A 22,379-nucleotide genomic window follows, 5' to 3' on the forward strand; every position below is an offset into this window, starting at 1 on the left:
TGTCCATGTTTGGGAAATATGGCACTGACACAAAGCAACAGAGGAAATGGCGCACATGAGGGAACATAAGAAGGGAGAAAATAAGCGTGCGTCACAGCAATGGTGCCAGTATGAGACACATGCACTGGGCGGTGGTGGGGGGCCTACCAGAAGATGCCTGGACAGTTTTTGTTGTCATTATGACATAGGCTTCAGGGCTTTCAGCAATTTCTACATCTGTAAGAAAATAATGTCGTGATTTGTTTCCTCACTAAGATATATTTCAGGAGAAACTGGAGAAAAAGAAGAAAAACAACTTTAGACTGAAGCCAGGAATGCAAGCCAAATGGAGACGTTTACCTGATAAGGGGTTGTAGTAGGTCCCTTCCTCCTCATTCTCATGCATGGAAGAGCCTCCAACATCTACAGTTGGATCCCATTCCAGAGGGATGGAGTCAACACTGACTGGAGTTTCTCGACCAGACCGCTCATGTGGGAGAGTCGGGGGCATTAAATGGCAGAGAGATGGGTGGGATGTCTCAACATCCGGTATTGTGGAGTGCCACGACGAGTTCTGGATCTCTCTCGAATCTTCACCATCTGTATCATTCTCAGAGTTTTCTTCAAAATTCTAAAAATCATGATAACATATAATAAGTACATTTTACGGGTTAATAGAAGACATGGGTATATGTGGTAATTTCTCTTTACACCCAATTTTAACCTCAAATCAGTGACCGAAGCTACATGGCGACTCTAGTCCACAGAACACTTCGTACAGCCATAGTTCCCAGTAACAAGGTGCTAGCAAAAGTGAATTGTGTCGTGCCTGTGACTCACCAGACACAAGAAATCAAGCAGGGTTTCTTGGGACTATCACGATGCGGTCACAGCCACACCATCATCTTCACATTCACTTGATGTCATGCAGCAGCTCATTACCGTGATCCTTGTGTCAAAGGCTAAAAGTGGCCACAGAGCCCAAGCCTTACTCTGCGCCAAACAAGATTTCTTACCGAATTCTTGACGTCAGCCTGTCATGGAATCTATACACCCGTCCAAACACTTCTTGGCAATATCTATGAATCTCCTCCAGTTCATCCTCAATGACCACAGCATCCATCGCTTCGCTTCTCTGTATCAACTGCTCCCCAAAAACGATCAGTTGATCAATTTTGTTGGCGTTTAGTGTTATTTCTTGTTTGAAGCCCTAAAAGGTGGAGACAGCGGCCACAATGAAACCCCAAAAAAGCTCAAAACAATCAAATTAAAAAAAATCTCTAAAATGAAAGCAGTTCTCATGCCTTAAATAACGGGACTGATGGACACCAAGAGTGACTTGTCATATGCTTAGGCTGGTACATATCAGCACCTTTTATTTTACTGTCTTTGTGCAACATATGCATCCGTATGGCACATAGGTGCATATTTAGTTTGTCGCACATATCGGGAAGAATTCAAAACAGTTGGTAAGGACGGGTGAAAACTTTTATTACTTACTATTAACTGTTGCATTTTCTCCTCAATGTCGCTTTCTGAGAAGTGTTCCACATTTGTAAGCTGCAAGTCCATCTCTGTGAGCCATACCAGGATGCAGTCTCTTGTCCCCTCAAAGTCTTCTCTTTGGCTGGTAAAGTGCTTAATAAAAAAAAGCAAAAAGAAATAAAAATAAGTAAAAAAAAATATATAAAATAAAGATATTGGAAAATAAACCAAGGATCGATAGTTGCATGTGGTGGAGACAACTTTTCAGGAAAAAGATCCCAGCACCTTTGGCTGTGTCCTCCATCTTACCTTAAGCCTCCTCAGAATTGAAGTCACTCTCTTCTGGAGTTGATCCCACCTCAGGTTTCCTTCATGCACCATCTGCTTCAGTCTGCTGGCAGCGTCTGTCCTGTTCTCTCGGGCAAGCCTCCTGTACTGCTTGTTGATCAGCTCTAGATGAGTAAGACGCTCGTGGATCTGCCTCTGGAATGCCTTTAAATTATTTAGAATAAAAGACACTAAATAAATTTTACGGAAGAGTTCAGTAACTTTATTTGATGGGATGTCCAGGTCAGAAAAGTTATCTTCTTCTCTCACAGAAACAGCAGCACATCAGCTCCAGGGTTGTGCTTGGTATTGCAGTTTGATCCCATTCTCTTCAATAGGGATAAGCTGCAATACCAAACACAAACTATGGATAGATGTGGCACATGTTTTGAGGGGGGGGGGGGGGGGGGGAGTAAAAATGTGAATCCTTTTTCCTGAGCCTGGACATCCGCTTTAAAGTCTTGTTCACATGACATTTGTATTTCCCTGTAACGAAAAAGGAACGCAAGAAAACTACTTGTTCACTGCACCTCTGCGGACATCTTGGAAAAGAACATTAAGATGTGCCACCAGCATTTTTGTAGCCTAGTGGATGTCAACAACCCCCATGTAGAGCTGAGGCAGTTTGGTTCAGCCACCACCTGTCACCCTCCAAGCCGTGTGTGCTGGAAAGGATAAAGTAGGCTGTCCATACACATTAGATACAAAATGGCTGACCATCTAATGAGTATGGAGACCTCCTAACTTTCCCCAGACAGCAGATGTCAGAGATAAGGATCAAGCTGTTGGATTTCAACATGTCCCAATGTTTTAGTTCTTGGAGAAACAAGCCAGAGGTGCTATCAGCAGCTCACACCCCTAACTCTTTCAGAACAGCTTAGCTAAGCATGCATGTATATACAAGGTCAGGAGAAATACCTGTTGGCCAACAGAATATTTGGTTGAAAGTTAGCTCATGTATGGCCAGCTTAAAAAAAAAAAAACACCTGACGGTAGGCTGTTAATGGGCTCACTGACTGATTTCAAAGTTTCTACCTTAAAAGGTCACCAGATACCTGCTGTTGTGTAAGCAACAACTGTAATAGCCGAGTGATACCCAAAAAGGAGAACAAAAAGAATCATCAGGGAGTCTAAAGGACAAAGGAAAACCAGTTTTACCTCCAGAATTCCCTTTTAATGACTCCATGTCTGGTTACCATTAGCAGATATATCTGCAGTATAATACCACGTGTATGCAAGTCCCAGAACTAGGTAGGAAACTCTAGGCGGTACAAAATCTGACGAGGATAAAAATAATGGACATCCATTGCAGTAAAAATACACCAAGACGAATACAAACCTCAAACTTCTTCTGCTCCTCTTTGGCTTTGGTATACAGAACATCAGAAGAATCGGGGGATGCGGCCATTGCTTCAGCTTCTTTAAGCCATTCATCAAATCGGGAGTAGTCTTCTAGAAATTTCTGCCACAGCCGACAGGTTTCCTCAATCCTACCAAAAATTCACATGTATAATTAAACATTTGTTTGATGTTGGAAATGTCATACAAGCCTGGTAAATGAGGATGACCGTAGATACTGGTCAACTTGTATACAGCTAGAGGTAGCTTGTATTTCCACATATAATGAGGGTCAGCTCTTACCGCATCCGCCTCTCCATTGACATGGAGCAGATGTTTCTCCATCGCTTATCGAGGCTCCTCGTGGTCTGCTGTATGGAATCACATTCGGTCTCGTTGGCACAGGCATCTGTGTCATGCAGCAGGCGCTCACAGATATTCAGCACAGATGCCACCCCTGGGCTGTGCACCTCGATGTCCTTCTGCAAGTCCTAAGAGTACAATGTGAGGTTCATCAACAAGCCTGCCCTCCACATGGTCACACAACTAAACACAGTCTACATGACACACATGGTACTACTTGAGGATAAACCAGGCCAAAAACCATGGCAAGGTCCTTACATAAAGAGATATGAGAACAACATGGCAATCTGCAATAAACACTTTGCATTGGTGAAGCCATATCTTCTAAGATTTTCATATGGAAGGCTTATCCTTGGGATAGGTCATCAATATCAGATCAGTGGGAGACTGACTTAGGCCAAGAATTTGGCATGGGGGGAGGGTATGTGCTGTTTAAATTTTTGCCTCAGGTGGGCCTAGATTTATTTTTTATTTTCTAGACTGGTGTAAGGGTTTACTGCTCCAAGCAGCTTAATAGTTTGGCCACCTATTTCATAATCTGGATGGTATTCCGTACTCAAGCATAGGAGCCACATCATTCCTGGAGAACCCTCTTTAAGAGGTAATAAAATGAAACTTTATTTTAAAAATATATTCTGAAATACTTTTCATTAGTTCTAATAGCTCATTTTGTCTAAGAAGCAATCATTAGGAGAAAAAAAAATGGCTGCTGTCTTATTAGGACATACAGGAGGACAAGTTACTTCAGAGCACTGAGCTAAAGAGCTGCCTCATCCTCCTCTCTGCTCGTCAGGGATTATGATGCTGAATACAGCTGATAAGAAGTTTAGCTGAATCTCTGTAGGAATGGAGTTAATAAGGAGACATGAAGTACAGAGAGGACAGACAGAGCAGATTGTGGTAATGGAGACTGCATACAGGAGAGCTACTGTTGATTACCACATCCCCACCGCCTCTCTGTACTTCAAGTCTGCCTCATGAACTCTATTCCCACAGAGATTCAGCTAAAGGATCAGATGTATTCAGGGTCATAGTCCCTGACAAATATTGTAGAGAGGAGGATGAGGCAGCTCTTTAGCTCAGTGTTGTGATGTAACTTGTCCTGCTGTGTGATTAGGACAGGTTCTGTGTATACTAACAGGACGGCGACCATTTTTTCCCCTCTCTTAATGATTGTGCCCTAGAAAAAACAAGCCATTATAACTAATGAAAGGTAATTTGGAATATATTTATAATGAAGTATATTTAAGTATTTTCATTTTCTTTATTCTCGGAAAACCCCTTTAAAAAGAGGCTGTCATCTCACATTAATTTTTTGTTTTTTATACTAGAGACAATTTTATCTGGGGAAGCTATGGCCAGCAAGGACAACTCGCTTGTCTTAGGGCTTATGCACACAACCGTGTGTCGGACACATCTCCCAGACCAATGGCAGCTTCTCTGACCCAAACTCACTGCATCATAGTGATTTAGGATACAGTCAGTTCCTATCTGACCCCAAGTCTACTGTACTGTTATATCATCAGGTGAGTACAGTACAATAAACCTTAGGTCAGATAGGAACTCCCTGCATCATAAATCCCTATGTTGTAGTGAGTTTGGGTCAGAGGAGTGGTAGCCGACACACAGGATGGCACATGGTCGTGTGCATGAGCCCTAACTGTTTTGGACTTAGATGGGGAGGCCCTGAGTAGTGTCCTAATGGAGTAGGAAGGACAGGGGTTGTCTTCATGAGACCATCCCTTTAAGTCACCTTCTAAAATTATCAAAAAGTTGCACGAGAAGGTGTTGGAAAAGACGACATAGAAAAATCAGAGCAGAGTTTATAAAGCAGGAATGTGAACTTGCCCTTTGCTCTTCGAGCTTCTTGTTTATCTCCTGGTCATCACAGATACTGTAGATGACGGGCTTGGATAGTTCAGACTCAATGCGAGCCAGCCAAGTGCGCAGGTTGCTCATGTTTTTGTAGAGTTGCTGGATGATTACGAGCGTCTCCTTCAGTTTCTTTACACTGTGGAAAGTAAAGACAGAGGGTGAATCACATAACTGTCTCCTAAGGTTTCCGTATTTTGCAGAGTAGGGTCCGTCTAGAAACCGCAATAAGGGATTTTTCTGCTCAGAATGAAATCGCACCCTTGAGGTGGAGCCCCAGTCATCGGTGATCCTACAAGGAATCTCACAAGACACTGCGGCACAATTTCACAAAGGATTGAATTGCAATTAGAAATTGCAAAAAGCTTTTACAATGTCCCGTAGGGCTAGCTCAGCTGAATGTAATGATACCGTTCACTTTGCGATCCGTTCCGTCATTCGTGAGAAAAAGTACTAGTAATTTGTCTGCAAATGAGCGGTGCCCAAGCCACTCTGTGCACCCTTCTTCTGCCAGCTAAGGAAGAGGTGGACCAGTTGTCCATAGAAGCTAGGTTATGTCTGGCCTCCGAGATGATGATCATCGGTCTGGAGAATGGAGGGGCAGAAGCCCCGCTATGTAGAGAACTGCAAGCCAACTCCAATCAAGTCATTGGGGCCGATCCTGCTGGTCAGGGTTATTGGAAGCCTCAACAGTCGGATCGACACTGACTGGCATATCATTCAATAGGCCAACATTTGTAAAAATTGAAGTGGATCCCGAGAGAGAGGGAAGCTAAAATAAAGCGGAGCTGGCGTGGAGAAGCCGGCCAGAGGACACTTCTTCTGGAGTCCGGCTCTTCTAAAACCTGCAGTGCTTCAAGGTAAAATATAGTTCAGAATAATCTGGGAAGGAGTCGCTATTTCATGCCATTAACCTACGGATAGGTCCCAATTAAAGAGGAGCCTGTCCCCTCTCCTGACTACTTGCATCCCCCATGTAACAACAGTTCTGGAGCATCTATTCTTATGACTCTAGTGTTGTGTCATTCCTTTATTATTCCCACTAGAAATTTCTGAATGAATTACTAGCAGTTTTCAATGAAGGTCCAGATGGGGGGGGGGGGGTCCCTGCACAGCCTGACACTATGGAATCAATACTGCCAGTGTCATATTAAAGGGACCCCCCCCCAACTGGTAACACCCATCTGTAACTTCTTTGCAGACTGCTGGCAATTCATTCATAACTTTTAGCAGGAATAATAAAGGGATGGCACAAAGTCATGAGAATAGATGCTCCAGAATTGTTATTACATGGGGAACGGAAGTAGACAACTGCTGTGCGGCGCTGTAGGTTTTCAAGGGGACCCGCTCTATGTTTAGCTAAACCGCGAGGGGTTTGCGCGGTAACCGCGCCAAGGATGAGACTGTATATTCTTGGCATGGTCTTGAAAATCGGCGGCAATAACCCTCAGCCACACGAAGTGCGGCCTGACCTCCCATTGAAAACGGAAATGGAAGGTGGTTTCAGCGCAGAGTCAACATGGATCCGTGCTAAAAATCCTGCGTGCAAGTGTAGCCTAAGAAGGGCAACTCCGTTGTATTTTTATTACATAGAAAGAGCGCCAATCTGGTCCGCTGGCTGCGTCTGGTATTGCAGTTCAACCCCATTCAACAATACTGCAATACCATAAATTGCCCACTGACTGGAGGGGCGCTGTTTCCAGAAACAAAAACAAACCCTCCTTTCTAAGAACACATCTTGTAGAACTGTAGTGACCCCCGCACCATAGGGAACGCCCCATCAAAACACGTTTCAGGATCACTGACCTGCCCCCATGGAGCTACGAAATAAGCCAATATCTGCAATGTTATATATTAATCTCCCCGCAGGACGGTGGAACTCATTAACCCATTACAGCCCAGGTGCATATCTTCAGATGAATCCATCAGTCTCGCTCTCCAGAGAGAAGCATGCATCCAGACATGCGGCCGTGCACAGGGCCTGCAATGCAGTTATGCACCAAGAGAGCGGCCAACAGATTGCAATTGGAAATGGATGGAAATCTGGATAGAAAAAAAAAAACAGGGCTACAAATATCGGGCCCCTGCATTCTGCTGCAGCGCTCCATGGATGCATGCCGGAGGCAGGGGTAATGGTAAACATATGGAGATGCCTTACCATAAAAGTAGAAAGTAATGACATCCCTGGAATACACAAGACTATACCGGATCCTTTGTGTGTGTCTTCAGTGACAGCCCCCCCCAGGTATGATCGGAGCAGCCCCCATATCAGACAGGACCATGGAGGCATAAGCAATAACAGGCTCCAGCAGCAGCATCCCCTCTGACAGCCATTCATTCATAGGTCTGCACACAACACATACAAGCACTGACGGTGGGTAACCCAACCCCCCTCCTCCCCGAAAGAGGGCAGAGTATGTGCTGACGGGGAGGGACATGACATCAGGAAACATAACGCTGCGCTTACTGTCAGGATTCCTTACTATGCATCCTCAGGAGTAAACGCAGCATCACTACAGGAGCAGCGCTCCCCCTCCTCCAGGAAGAAGGAGGAAGCCCTCCCTGCACCATGGCCTACATATTCACTGGTTCATATAAACCAAGCCTGTCGTCTGTGGTCGCAGTCATCAGAACGTACCATACAGAGAGGCAAAAAAGACTAAATATGTCAAGATGAAAAAAAGCTATATGAAAACAAAATAATAAAATAGGAGATAATTGATCTTCAAAAGGTCTGTACATGAGGCTCGGTGAGGACATCAGTGAATGTACAGGTCGCTGGATGACCGTGACCTTACAGGAAACAATGCATTGGGCAATCATCGCACAAAACCAAGACGTTTAGTCTATGGCAATGGCCACAACTAGGAACCATTGGGGCCCGGCGATTTTACTGTACCCAGAGGTCACTGGGTATCGCCAGCCTGATTTTGACTATTTTGCAAGTCTTTGAGGAAGATCTATATGCTAAGGGTAGGTTCACACTGATATTTTTGGAGGAGGTGTTGAGGCCGATTTTCAAGCAGGTTTTTCAGCCGAAAGGCAGAAGTGGATCCAGAAGGAGAAGAACAAGTCCTTCCTTTACATTTCAGATTCCTTTTGAATCCACTTCAGGTTTTAGCTGAAAAACCTGCCGAAAAATGTGCCCCAAAAAACGCAGTGTTCACCTACCCTTAGACCTCATTCAGAGGTGTTAAGAAACCCTTAGGGCTCTTGCAGACGAAGGTAATGGCTCCGTGCTCCGAATGCACAGGCACAGACCCTGGGCCAGCCACATGCGGATCGCGACCCCATTCATTTGAATGGGGTTCGCGAATGCAGTTCCGCAAAACGATAGGACAAGTTCTATCTTTTTGCGGAACGGAAGCACGGAACGGAACACCACAGAAGCACTTCCGTTCAAGTCAATGGTGCTCCAGATGCAAGCAGAATGCACACGGAACAGTGCCCGTGTATTTCGGATGCGCATATGAGGTCTGCAATACGGCGACAGAGCCCTAACGTTCGTCTGCAAGAGGCCTTAGTCTGGATTAAGTACCTGCCTGGACAGTTCCCTCTGGAGTTGTCATTGTTGGTTCTCTAGAAGCGCGGGCACCCTCTGAGCAAGGCCTAATTATTGTATTCATTTCACCAGAATATTTGATAACCCGTCATACAGTGAAGAGAGGCCGCAGCACCGTGATCTGACGGATGCCTGGCCGCACACATCTGATCAGCGCTTCCTCAAGAAGTGCCACTTGGCTGTGAGCCTAATAGAGCTTTGTGGTCTTGTAATCCCCTATAGAGCAAAGCCGTGGGCAGAGGGACACGCCATCACTGCTCAGCGCTTCAAGAGGATAGAATGCCAGTACTGGGCATCAGCGACACGATGAATGGGTGACAAATCACCTCTGCAACCAGTCATTGGCTGCAGCGGTCACGCGACACGTGTCAAAGTGGATGTTGATGCAGGGAGAGCCGGGATCCTAGTGGCGGGGATCAGGTAAGTAAGATCACTATCACGGCAAAAATGTCCACGGGGTGAACACCACCTTTAAAAAGGAGCCATCCCCTCTCCTGACATCTGTTTTAGTAACTACTTGCATCCCCCATGTAATAACAATTCTGGAGCATCTACTCTTACGGCACTATGATGTGCCATTCCTGATTGGATAGTATGTGCAGGGTACACATCTCCAACTGGTAACACCCAGCTGGACCTTCACTGCAGACTCCTGACAATGTATTCATAAAATTCTGGTAAGAATAATAAAGTAACGCTACGACATGGAGTCATAAGAAGAGATGCTCCAGATGCAAGTAGTTACTAAACCAAACATGTCAGGAGAGGGGACAGGTCCTCTTTAAAGGGGTTGACATTTTCTACAGACCCCTTGTCCAGCATGGCTGGACCCGTGGTGGTAATCATACTTACCGGATCCGTGCCACTGGGTTCCGGCTCTGCAAGTCCCAGCATTCCTTGCATCAACATCGGATTTGCCAGTAATTAATTTATAAGAGGACAGTATACTGTATATATACTACACAGGACAGTATACTGTATATATACTACAGGAGATATATATATATATATATATATATATATATATACACACACACACACACATGCACACATACTCTTACACTACAGAGGACAGTATACAGCTACAGATGGTAAAACTAAATGGTAAAACACTGGGTAAGGGCCGCCCGCACTCATATGATCTAGGAAATATGGCCCGCTCACGGACCATATGTCCCAGAGGGCCCTACCACTGACATGGAAAAGGACTAAGGAATTTTAGTGAACAGCAAACTAAGCAGCAGAAACCAGTGTCAGGCAGCTGCTGCCAAGGCCAATAAGATAATGGGTTGCATCAGAAGGGGCATAGATGCCCGTGATAAGAACATAGTCCTACCACTTTACAAATCATTAGTCAGACCACACATGGAGGACTGTGTACAGTTCTGGGCTCCAGTAAACAAGGCAGACATAGCAGAGCTGGAGAGGGTCCAGAGGAGGGCAACTAAAGTAATACCTGGAATGGGGGGGGACTACAGGACCCTGAAAGATTGTCAAAATTAGGGTTATTCACTTTAGAAAAAAAGACGACTGAGGGGAGATCTAATTACTATGTATAAATAAATCAGGGGTCAGTACAGAGATCACTCCCATCATCTATTTATCCCCAGGACTGTGACTGTGACGAGGGGACATCCTCTGCGTCTGGAGGAAAGAAGGTTTGTACACAAACATAGAAGAGGATTCTTTACGGTAAGAGCAGTGAGACTATGGAACTCTCTGCCTGAGGAGGTGGTGATGGTGAGTACAATGAAGGAATTCAAGAGGGGCCTGGATGTATTTCTGGAGCGTAATAATATTACAGGCTATAGCTACTAGAGAGGGGTCGGTGATCCAGGGAGTTATTCTGATTGCCCGATTGGAGTCGGGAAGGAATTTTTTATTCCCCTAAAGTGGGGAAAATTGGCTTTTACCTCACAGGGTTTTTTTTGCCTTCCTCTGGATCAACTTGTAGGATGACAGGCCGAACTGGATGGACAATTGTCTTTTTTCGGCCTTATGGACTATGTTACCAAGTCAGGAGAGGTGACGGGGTTTATTACAAAATAAATAAGATTAAAAAAAATGTATATCAATATATATCTAGATTATGTTTTACTGCACAAAGTCTGGAAAAGCAGTTGTTACATCAGATAAAGATTAACAAAACAAACAAGTCCCAGAGCTGTCGGACCTCAGTATTTAGCACGGACGGACACCCGGCTCCCCGCTTCCCCCACCCCTGCCCCTTTGTGTCCCATCAGGCTCCCGCCAGTAATCAGACTTGACAATTCTTTTCTCAATGGCACAAGCTCTTACACACGCGGGGAGGGCGCAGCTTGTAACGCTGCCATATGGCCAAGCCGAGCCTGATGTCATCCACTGAATCGCATCACTGTCTAAGCCCACAGCCTGACGAACGTGCTCCGCGGCTTCCACACATCAGTCATTACCATTTAATGTTCCTCCGAGAACCTAACGCAGCACTACGGCCAATTACATGGCAGCACTAATGATAAATCCAAAACGACCCAAATTACACCAAGACACACTGTACTCAGTCCTGTGCACAGGAGCAGTGACAACTCCACACAAGCCAAAAAATAATAATCAAGGATTCCTGGACAGCAGAAGACTTTTTTTGAGCAAGCCATTGCTAACTTTGTATGATCAAAGTCGGCTCTGCTACATCTGGAAGAGCCATCACCAAAGACCTATTCAGTCCCAGCGACTGCTGCATCACCCAGCAGTCAGAGCAGCTGCAGCAAAGGGAAAAACTTTTTCTTTTCTTGGTTCAAACTTTAGCTTCATTTCCATGAGCGGCAGCAGGTGCCGTATTAACATGACAATAAGCGGGGGACATGTCCGCCACCCAGAGAAAACGGAGCACAAGAGAGAAATAAGTGAGGCACATGAACAGTATTCACACAGGTGTGGTCCCTGCGGCTCCATACTACGAGTTGTAGGCACTTTGAATGCCGCTATATGGTGCAATCAAACAGCAACATATCATGGAGATAGTCACCTCTCAGAGGAGAATACCTCTGTAATAAGGCGTCCATGTAACAGCTTTTTTTTTGCCATAAGACCTTGATTACATAGGGAAGTATAGTGGATGGGTGCCATATTACGGTATTATGGTGCACATGCATACTTTGGAAAGGCCACATATATTGCAGTATAATATTCAAGGTGGCGGAAGGTTCCTGTTAGTGTGCGCCATATTACGGTGCTTGTGGTATTATGGTGGACATTCTTACGTTGGAAAGATGATATATATTGCGGTATCACAACACTCCAGGTGACAGTAGGTTCCGGTTACCCTGTGCCCTATTACAGTGCTTACGGTATTACAGTGCTTACGGTATTACAGTGCACAGGCTCGCTTTGGAAACCTCATTATACATTTTGCGGTATTACAATAACCAGGTGGCGGCGGATTCCTCTTACCGTGAGCCGATCACGTCGAATAGGTGCTTCCAGCGGTCGTTGACTTTATTCAGCTTGTTCTCGATCTCTTTGGAGCGCGCCTGGTTGCTGGCGTTGATAAGCTGCTCCCCGATTTGCTTCAAGTGAAGTTTATTTTCACTGAAGAGGTTGATTTCTTCCATGCAGTCCTACAATGCGGAGAAATAAACCGCCATCAGGGTGTTATACTAACATACAAGGCACTCAATCCAAACACTCGGGCTGGGTTCTCAGTATATTGAATATCTCGAGGACGCAGCACTTGGAAGCAGTTCACACCATCTATATGTGGATCGTATGAAAACTGAGACTTGGAGGTTCTCTGCCGGAGTATTATCTCTTATTATAATGCAGGAATGCACACGCTCGTGGGCCTGCTCCCCAAATTAAAGGAATGCTATGGGGAGAACTGTACGCTGCAGACAAGAGTGTTCCTTTAAGACGCTGAACTTTCAGAAAACCTATGGCATTCAGGTGCTTCTTTGGCATGCATGCCTGCGAGTGTACTGACATCTTCCCAAATGTTTTGTGTTAGACATTATAGGGGGGAGCTGCATCGGTCCTGATATCCCCTGTGCTGCCGGAGGGTGCACCTAATTTATGATGAGGAGTGCACCTTGTTATAAATTAGGTGCACCCTCAGGCAGTCGATGCACCTAACCAAAAATCTAGAGCTGCAGTAGATTTCTGGCTTCTTTTGCGCCAGAAAACTAGAGGAAATGAAGATAGATTTGTTGCTGCGACTGGCCATCCCCCTTCTCACAGACACCTTTTGGAAAAGTGGCGCGGGCAGTATAAAAAAAGCCACTACTGACACTTTTTTATAATTGCAACTTTTAAAAAAACAGCCCTTTATTGGTGCAGTGAGATGATAAATCCCCTAAGACTTGCTCACATTATCTGGAGGACTTTCTTCCCTTTCTGTGGTTGGGCAGCAGCCTATCCAGGATGCACTGCCATTAGTTCTTGTTAACCCCTTACTCCCCCGCAAAGAAAATAGTTTGTTACGTATAGCCCCAGAGATACAAATGGCACGTAATGACCCCACAATTTTCTTCTCCGCTGTCTAGAGAGATAGGGCAACTATTTCTAAGAACTTAGAAGTCGGGTGGGATAAATGAATGAAAGGTGTCAGGGTCGTTAGTGCTCAGGGGAGGGGAAGGGAAGCTACCGAGCATGTCAGTCCACCTCTGAAAGCAGGAGAAAGTGGACCAGAAGGATAAAAAGCAGGGGGCGCTATCAGAGAGGAAAATGTACAAAAACGGAATTGTTTGCATGTATATTGCAATAATAGTTAATTTAAAAAACTCTATTCCTTGCAAAATATTTTTCATAGAATAACCTCACAAAAAACTAAAAATACAAAGCACTAGTAACTTAGTTCTGCCCGACTGTTCTCATGGACATTGGTCGTCTTCCTTACAGAAGATCACTTTCTCTATCTCTAACACCAAAGCGAACACTGGGCCAAATGTTATAGGAAATACTTACGGGTGTACATGTAGCTATTGAGCTGTGGTAACTGCTGCATGGCCTAGAACCACATGGCTTACCGCTCAATGTCCGTTTTACAGTAAGTACAAATAAAGCACGTTCGTCAAAGCTGCGGCAATTAGTGGTTAACTGCACGCGGTTTTTGCCTTGCGGCAATTACCGCTGCTCAACTATCACATGTAGGGACACCCCAGCTGCTGTAGATCCATGTTGCTCAACTCCAGTGGTCAAGTCCCCCAACTTTAATCATTTGAGGACCTCTCACTGGGCACTGTGACATAACCATTTAATTCTAAGGATATCCTGAAACCATGACCTGTTGGAAGAACTTGCAAAGCGCTGCTCTGCATCCGAAGGCCAACAGTCATGCGCTGTCCGTGTTCTCCGAGGACAGCACATGTATCCATTGATTTTAACGTGTAGGTTCACACATCAGTGGTTTTCCACCGACAGTGGGTTAGTGGAAAAAAAATCATGGGAGCATGCACTACTTTGGTCCACAATGCAGACCAAATGTCCACTGAAGTCAATGTGTCCATGAAAAAGCACCGACACAACACGGATGGCTTCCATGTTGCGTCAGTGATTTTCACAGACCATTGGTAGGAGATGCTCTGAAAAGTAATTTTCAGCCTAGCAGTGTCTGTGGAATATGGATGATACATGTAGGGCAAAAAAAAACGGACCAAACCTGGATCCTTCACGGATGAAACACAGACGGATCCTCCACGGATGTCAGACAAGGAAACATGAACAAGGTCTTACGGTTGATTTTTTTTTTCCCCATAGTGGTTAATTTGGGGTTCCCTTTGCAATAACAAATCCAGCAATGGAGATGTCTCTAAGGGTCGAGAGACTACTTTAAGGACACATTAACCTCCCTTGGTGCCATGTATCTGGGCTCACCACCTTGATACACATTATAGATGGAGATACCAGGTGATCAGATAATAAAATATAACAGATCATGTCCATTCCTATCACTTCTCCGAGTACCTTCTGCAGCTTCTCGATCATCTCCTCGATGTTCACGTCACCCGTCTGCAACACTTTGCTCTCCATCTGCGTCAGCCATTCGCACAGCTCCTTGTTCTTTTCGCCTGAATACATTCCAGGCATTGAGACGGTCCTCGATCTCCTGCTTCCTCATAGACACCTATATCAGAGAAGAAGTCGGCATCCTTAGTGAAATTACATCTTAGAAACACAGTGAAGGTCAAACTGACCATAAAATCTGCCTGAGCAGGAGGACACTCGTTACCTGGACATGAGATAATAGGTTAAGTCAATCCGTTTAGCCTGTCTGTGACATTTAGCATGTCATTGGAAGGATGGACCCCCTATTGGCCTGGGCTATACAACAACCCCCACCAGGCATTTATTGATGGTTAATGAACTTGAGCTACCAAAAGCTGCAGCTAATTGGAACTTATGGTGGATCCAAGGTGGACATCATCACCGGGCTCTAAATCCGCAAGATGTTTCCATTGACAATAAAATAAATTGCACATTCACTTGTGTAGAATAATAACCTCATGTCAGGATTGGCGTAGCACAAGTTTCCATGCAGCCTTGGCCCATATCCGAAAGGACATACATGTAGAAGAACATTTGGCCAAACCGCCTATCTTCCGACATGTACATGGGCCGAGGCACAGGGTATTGATCGGGATCACTGCCTGATCCCGCTCCCCCGCAGTAGATCTGATTTTACGTTCAGCAACATACTCATTGGTCAGGTGACCAATGGCCCCTTTACATGGGACAGTCTTTGAGAACGAGCGGTCATACGAATGCTCATTAACAGTAACCATCTCAAACCTGCCCATGTAAAAGGGCCCCTAGCCTCACACTCAATTCAAATGCGCTTTTTCTGAATAATCATGGTTGGTCTATGAAAGGTGTCAAACTACAATTCAGACAAACTGACCAATCAATCTCTGGTGGGATCTGTGGCCTGGTCTGGGCCTGATCTGGACTTTGATTGACAGGGCCAAGCAGTGTAAAAACAGAGTGAGGAGCCGACCACAAATGAGGAGTTTGGGAGCAACAATGGCAATGGCGACACCCTCATTGCACCAAAGGCCTAATTTGCCTGTGGCATTTCTTATTTCCCTATGGCAGTAAAGATACATGCACATGGGAGAGTCATGGGAGCAGCTTGTAAAGCTGTGGTCAAGAGTCCCCTTTTAAAGGAAACCATAGCAGACCATACTGGTAGAGGGGGTCTTCTGGGAGTAACAATACTGATGACCTATCCACATCAGTTGGGGGTCTTACTCTGGGGGCACTGCCATCAATAAGCTGTTTGAAGAGGCCAGCGATGCTTCAGACTTCCACTGATCAGATATTGATGACCTATTCTGAAGATAGGTGACCAATATTCTACTCATGGAAGACATCTTTAAACAGAAGACTTACTTTTCTTCCTTAGACAGTGGGTTATGGCTTCTCACAGACCTCAGAATGCAGCTGCCTTAGTAACAATCTCTGGAACGTGGCACAATTGAATGACACCGCAGACGATACCTTCCTGAACACATTTTGCCTTTTAAAAAGGAAGAGGGTCACTCTTACACCTGGCCCTATTCCTGGGAGCCCTTCTTCAATCGACCCCTCCTACAACCCCCATTGTGTCCTCTACTTCACAAGCCTCGAGGCAGCAAATCTTCCATGCCACCACGCTGGTCACCAGTTGACCCATCCAGACCCAGCTGTAGCCTCCCTCAGGGTTAAGACTAACACCACCCAACAACCTGCCTCAGCTCCCCTCTAGGCTGATCTCATAATCATGGGGGCCCATCCTCGCAAGTTTGAATGGAGCGACGGTCATACCTTCACGCTGGCACTCCATTCAGATCTATGCTGGAGATAGAGTACAAGCATTCGCCTACCTCCGATAGTCCCATAGATAGGGGACAAGATGTCTTAATGGGGAGCTATCACGGGGAGTTTCAGTCACAGACATTTCTCCAATAAGTCTGGTAAAGCTAACAATATACCACGATGAGCCCCACTGACCAATGGTGACATTGCGTTTTGAGGCAAGTGCAAATTAAATGCGTCTGCCACGTCTGCCATCAGTATCATCACAGGTGACAAATTTTCAGACTGTGGGACATTTTTTGACAAGCGATGTCCTCCTTGGTCTCACAAGGGTTTTAATTCTGCAGCAGCCTGCCACTATGGCCTGCACCAGATACCCGCTGTATAAGGCCTCATGCACACGACCGTATGTTTCACAGTCCGCAAAACATGGATCCCAGCCGAGTGCATGCTGCCATTTTCTTTTTCACTTCAATAGAAATATCCTATCCTTGTCCGCAAAACGCACAAGAATAGGGACATGTTCTATCTTTTTTTTTTTTTTTGCGCGGCCACAGAACAGACATGGGGATGCAGACGGTACATGGTGTGCTGTTCGCATCTTTTGTCAGCATCCGATCCACATAAAAATGCAGACCGAACATATGGTGGTGTTTGTGCATGAGCCCCAATACACAGACTGACAGGAGGTTGCAGCATCCGGTAATCCATTTACCCGGCTTGCCTACATTTGCACATACCGTAGATGACTATAGAGCAGCGGGCACACTAAGGATAGAGCCTCACAAATTGTCTTCTAAACGTCCAAAAAGTGTCTCAGCGGTGCTGCATACCTATAGAGATGTCTCCAGGTGTCACACATGAAACCAGTGCCTCCAGAGGATTGGAGTTGTACATGCTATGCCCTATGTCATCTAGTTGTGACCCACCAGAGGCCACGGCAGCGACCCATTAGCCCACGGCCCTGCTGGTTTTCTGTGCGACTGCATCTACCATCATCATCAGCAACCTAGGCTACGTTCACAGTAGCGTTGAGATTCTGGAAGCCTGATCCAACAGGTCGTTGCAGAATACATGCATGCAGTGGTATTGGTCTAGCCGAAATCCGACATTTATGAGGGAAAAGTGTCCGGATCACGTTACAGTCAATGGGTCGTATCCGGCAATTCCAGCTGGAATGCAAACATAACTGAACGGGGCCTAACCAACGTCACACAGCCAAAAGTCACCACGAAGACCTCCATCATATGATGCACAACCCATAAGGTCATATTCAGATGAGGCAAGATTGTGCACGCAAAAACCTGCAACAAAGTATAGTGCAATGCAAGTGAACATGTGCTGGAGCAAAAAAAATAAAAATTAAAAACTGGGACCAATTTTAAGGCATGCCACGGTTATCGACAGCATTCCTATTATGTTGAGAATTCGCTGCAGGTTTTTGACACATAAGTAATTCTTTGCAAAGGAAAACGTAAAATCTGCATTAAAATCCATATAGAACGTAAGCTGAAAAAAACAAAAAACCATCACCTCTGTACCATCTTTAAAAGAAAACCGTCACATGACACGAGGCCAATGTACTGTGGAACATGTTCCATGACTAGACCCGCGAGCAGCACAATCACCATACATATATCAAGAACTAGAAGCGTTATTACCATCAGGTGCTGCCACACGTCCTTGCTGTGCTGTATTTTTGGGTGGCAAAGAAAGAAAAAACGCGCCCAAAAAAATAAAAATAAAATAATGCATCAATGACATTAATGTTACTATTTGGTTTTGCTGTGTTTTCTATTTACTGGAAGGAAATGCACCATGAATGCTGATATGTTGTTGCAAAAAACAATTTTTTTTGTGTGTCTTCTTTTGCCACGATAAAAATGCAGCACGGCCGCCACGTGTCGCAGCACCCTTATAGCAAAACTGAAAGCCTAAGGATAAATTCACGCGCAGCAGACGTGGCAGAAAATTCTGCAAATGAAAATCAGTTCCATCCACCTTAATGGAGTTTGCAGAAATCCATGCGCTTGCTGAAAAAAATAAAAATAAAGAATGAAACTGATTTTCAGGCTCAGAATTTTCTGCCACAAAATCTGCCGAGTGTGAAGGCGCCACAGGCCGGCTCCCCACAGCTGTGACAGATCTGCACTTTAGTGGGTTCTACAGTGATCCAAGTTCAGTTCAATAGCATCGCAGGGGTCCAGGTGTTATTGCACACGAACGAGTGCGCTCCGTGGCCATATTGCGGACCGCATTTGCGGATCCGCAATACACAGGCATGGTTCCGTGTGCATTCCACATCATGGATGCGGACTGATTCACTTCAATGGGTCCGCAAATCCGGAGATGCGGAATGGTGCAGACCGGAAGCACGGAACGGAACCCTACGGAAGCACTACGGAGTGCTTCCATGGGGTTTCGTCCTGTACTTCCGTTCCGCAAAAAGATTGAAAATGTCCTATCTTTTTGCGGAACGGCCGGATCGCAATCCCATTAAAGTGAATGGGTCCGCATTCCGCTGCGACTGCCCCACGGTGGGTGTTCATGCATTGCAGCCCGCAGAACGGCTACGGGGCGCACACGTTTGTGTGCAAGAGGCCTTATGCAACAGTCTCAATCCAGAGCAGGCAGCTGTTGCAAAACTACAACTCCCAGCATGCCCAAACAGCCTACAGCAGGGCATTGTGGGAGTTGTAGTTTTACAACAGCTGGAGGGCCACAGGTTGAGCATGCCCGCTCCAGAGGAATTAAGTAAAAACCTGCATCAAAATTCACACTTTTGCAAAAATGAACACCTGCATATTTTCTGGCGGATTTTTCTTCCGTGTGTGGCAGCAGTTTAAGGCCTTTTTCACATGAGCGATATGGATTGTGCTCGTTGGAAACGGATGGTTGAATCAGTTTTTTTTTATACGATTGTGTTCAGCGTTCCATAAAAAATGAAGAAAAAAAAAAAAACACAAACAATCTACACACCGTAAGAACCATCAGCGAAAAATGCATTGCATTCGGATGCCTTCCGTTTTTCACACAAGCCCCATTCACTTCTACGGAGCCAGAGCTGCATAAAAAAACCCCTAAAAAAAAAACGCACACTATAGAAGATGCTGCGATTTCTCCTGAACGCAGAGATGATGCGGGAAAAATGATCATGTACACAGACCGATTGAAATGAACGGGTCAGGATTCAGTCCGGATGTTATGTGTTCGCTACACGCAACGCATCCGGACGGAAAACTCACCTTGTGAAGGAACCCTAAGGCTGGAATGGTAAAAAAAAAAAAAAAAAAAAAGGTTGCATAAATAGTAGCTGTAGCGCAAACGTCACAATGATCGTGAGCGCGGTCTTGCAGAAATCCAGCAGGTGTCCATTGCGGCCAACTGTCAAACTGCGTCGACCACCACCTTACATCGGGCGCAATGCAACAGTGTGACATGGCGTTTAGTCCAATCACGTACAGATGTAGCAGGGCCGAATTTGCTGTTAGGCACAACTCACAGCGCTGTCGTTAAGGTTACTTGTGGTTTTACATAGGACTGCAGAGAGTTGCTAGAATCAATGCAGCCTTGAACAGCTACACTCGGCTCTGCTACATCCGTACAGAAACAAATGGCAACAAGTTAGCAAGTAAAAGCGCACACAAGTCTGGCCTCATGTACGCACACGGCGATACCTTGTGTCCGTGTTCTGGAAACTCCTAGCCAAACGCAACGACTTACCCTTAGGCAGAGCTCTTCCCATTGCCGATGTAAAGCCTCCACTTGATTGTTGAGGACCACGCCGTCCTCCGCGATGATATACTGGGATAACTCCGACTTCATGTCGTCCAGATCTTTTAAACTATCTCCCCACTCATCCAGGGCTTCCTCCAGCTCCTGCATTGAAACACAAGGGACAAGCAGCTCAGCTCTGGCTTTTTGCAAACCTGTTTAATCTTGTGATTGGTCAGTGGGGGGATGGGAGGATAGGAAGGGGGCAGGGTGTTTGACAAGCACAATAACTGTGGGACAATGCTAAAGCCTCCCCTGTTGCTTGCACTTTCATCCAAGGCCAACTGCAACAGGCTGCCAAGCCGCCCCCCTCCGGCACTGAAGGTGTTAAGCAGGAAAGGACCTGGGAGCTATATAAGGATCAGGCTGGGAAGGAAGAGCCGCGGATAATACTCCCTGATGACATGCTGCAGAGCCGCTAAGGGCGCACGCACACGAACGGATTTTCTTTCTGTGTTCGTTCCGTTTTTTTTTTTTTTGCGGACCGTATGCGGAACCATTCACTTCAATGGGTCCGCAAAAAAAACAGAAGTTAGGGCTCGTTCACACGAACGTATTTTGCGTTCCGTATACCGGCCGTTTTCTGCGTCCGCAAAAGATGTGGACAGCACTCTGTGTGCTGTCCGCATCCGTTGCTCCGTTCCGTGGCCCCGCAAAAATGATGAGTCCTGTCCTATTCTTCTTCTCCGTTTTGCGGATAAGAATAGGCATTTCTATAATGGGCCTCCTGTTCCGTTCCGCAAATTGCGGAATGCACACGGGCGGCATCTGTTTTTTGCGGATCCGCAACTTGCGGACCGCAAAAAAAACGGCACGGTCGCGTGAACGAGCCCTTACTCTATATGCATTCCGTTTCCGTATTTGCGTTCAAATAGTCCTATTTTTGTACGGACAAGGATAGTACTGTTCTATGAAGGGCAAGCTGTTCTGTTCCCGCAAAATACGGAATGCACACAGACGTCATCTGTATTTTCTGTGGATGCCGTTTTTTTGCGGACCGCAAAATGCAGTCGTGTGCACGAGCCGTAAGTCTTCAGTGATGTTAGGGCCTCTGCCGTGATTTATTTTTCTAACATGTGAAATGATGCAGTTAGTCTGAATCCTGGGGATGCGACTGCAAAACCGCACGGCCATTGGCAATGAAGACCGAACAAATGATGCGGTTCCAATGAGTTAATATGAGACTGCTGTGATGCGTATGACCATGCGGTAATTGACCATACCCCAACTGCAGCACCAGTCGTGCTCCGTGTGGCCGTACCCATCACCTCTCCTGACATATCTGGTTTAGTAACTACTTGTATTTCCCATGTAATAACAATTCTGGAGCTTCTATTCTTATGGCTTTATGATGTGCCATCCCTTTATTATTCCTACTAGAAGTTATGAAACAATTATTAGCAGTCTGCAGTGGAAGTCCAGAAGGGTGTTACCAACTGGGTGAATGTCCCTGCACAGTCTGACACGATCCAATAAGTGCTGCCAGTATTAGACTGTGCAGGGACACGTTCCCAACTGGTAACACCCATCTGGACCTTGCAGACTGCTGGCAATTCATTCATAACTTCTAGCAGGAATAATAAAGGAATGGCACAACATAGAGTCTTAAGAATAGATGGTCCAGAATTGTTATTACATGAGGAATGCATGAAGTTACTACAACAGACGTGTCAGGAGAGGCGACAGGTAATAAATAGTGTTAAGCGAAGTGAGCTTTGGATGCTTCAATCAAAACTTCTGTACGGAGATTCGGCTCTGTACTGTATTAGAATGTATGGGCTCTGATGAGCTGAAGTCAGTTAGTCGCGCGTGATTTTGTTGAATAACTTCGGTAGTTGATTTTTTAAAGTAGAAAACCACTTGAAAACTTGAAACCGAACTCAGCTTGGGGTCCGAGGTTCCAGTCGGGACT

General features: G+C 45.6%; 1 protein-coding gene across 1 annotated transcript in view; it reads right to left on the bottom strand.

Annotated features, from left to right (window-relative positions):
• Positions 1 to 176: 176 nt before the first annotated feature.
• The window catches only part of SYNE2 (spectrin repeat containing nuclear envelope protein 2), a 279,407-nt gene continuing 257,204 nt past the window's right edge, over positions 177 to 22,379 (bottom strand). Inside the window, 12 exon segments of the mRNA XM_044271524.1 lie at positions 177 to 216; positions 340 to 610; positions 996 to 1,189; positions 1,480 to 1,617; positions 1,774 to 1,956; positions 3,131 to 3,281; positions 3,433 to 3,620; positions 5,341 to 5,503; positions 12,356 to 12,522; positions 14,864 to 14,968; positions 14,970 to 15,023; positions 20,417 to 20,572. Coding sequence (XP_044127459.1) covers positions 490 to 610; positions 996 to 1,189; positions 1,480 to 1,617; positions 1,774 to 1,956; positions 3,131 to 3,281; positions 3,433 to 3,620; positions 5,341 to 5,503; positions 12,356 to 12,522; positions 14,864 to 14,968; positions 14,970 to 15,023; positions 20,417 to 20,572 — 1,620 coding nt within the window. The 3' untranslated portion in view covers positions 177 to 216; positions 340 to 489.

This window comes from Bufo gargarizans, chromosome 11, assembly GCF_014858855.1.
Source record: "Bufo gargarizans isolate SCDJY-AF-19 chromosome 11, ASM1485885v1, whole genome shotgun sequence".
In the NCBI taxonomy this organism is placed as follows: domain Eukaryota; kingdom Metazoa; phylum Chordata; class Amphibia; order Anura; family Bufonidae; genus Bufo; species Bufo gargarizans.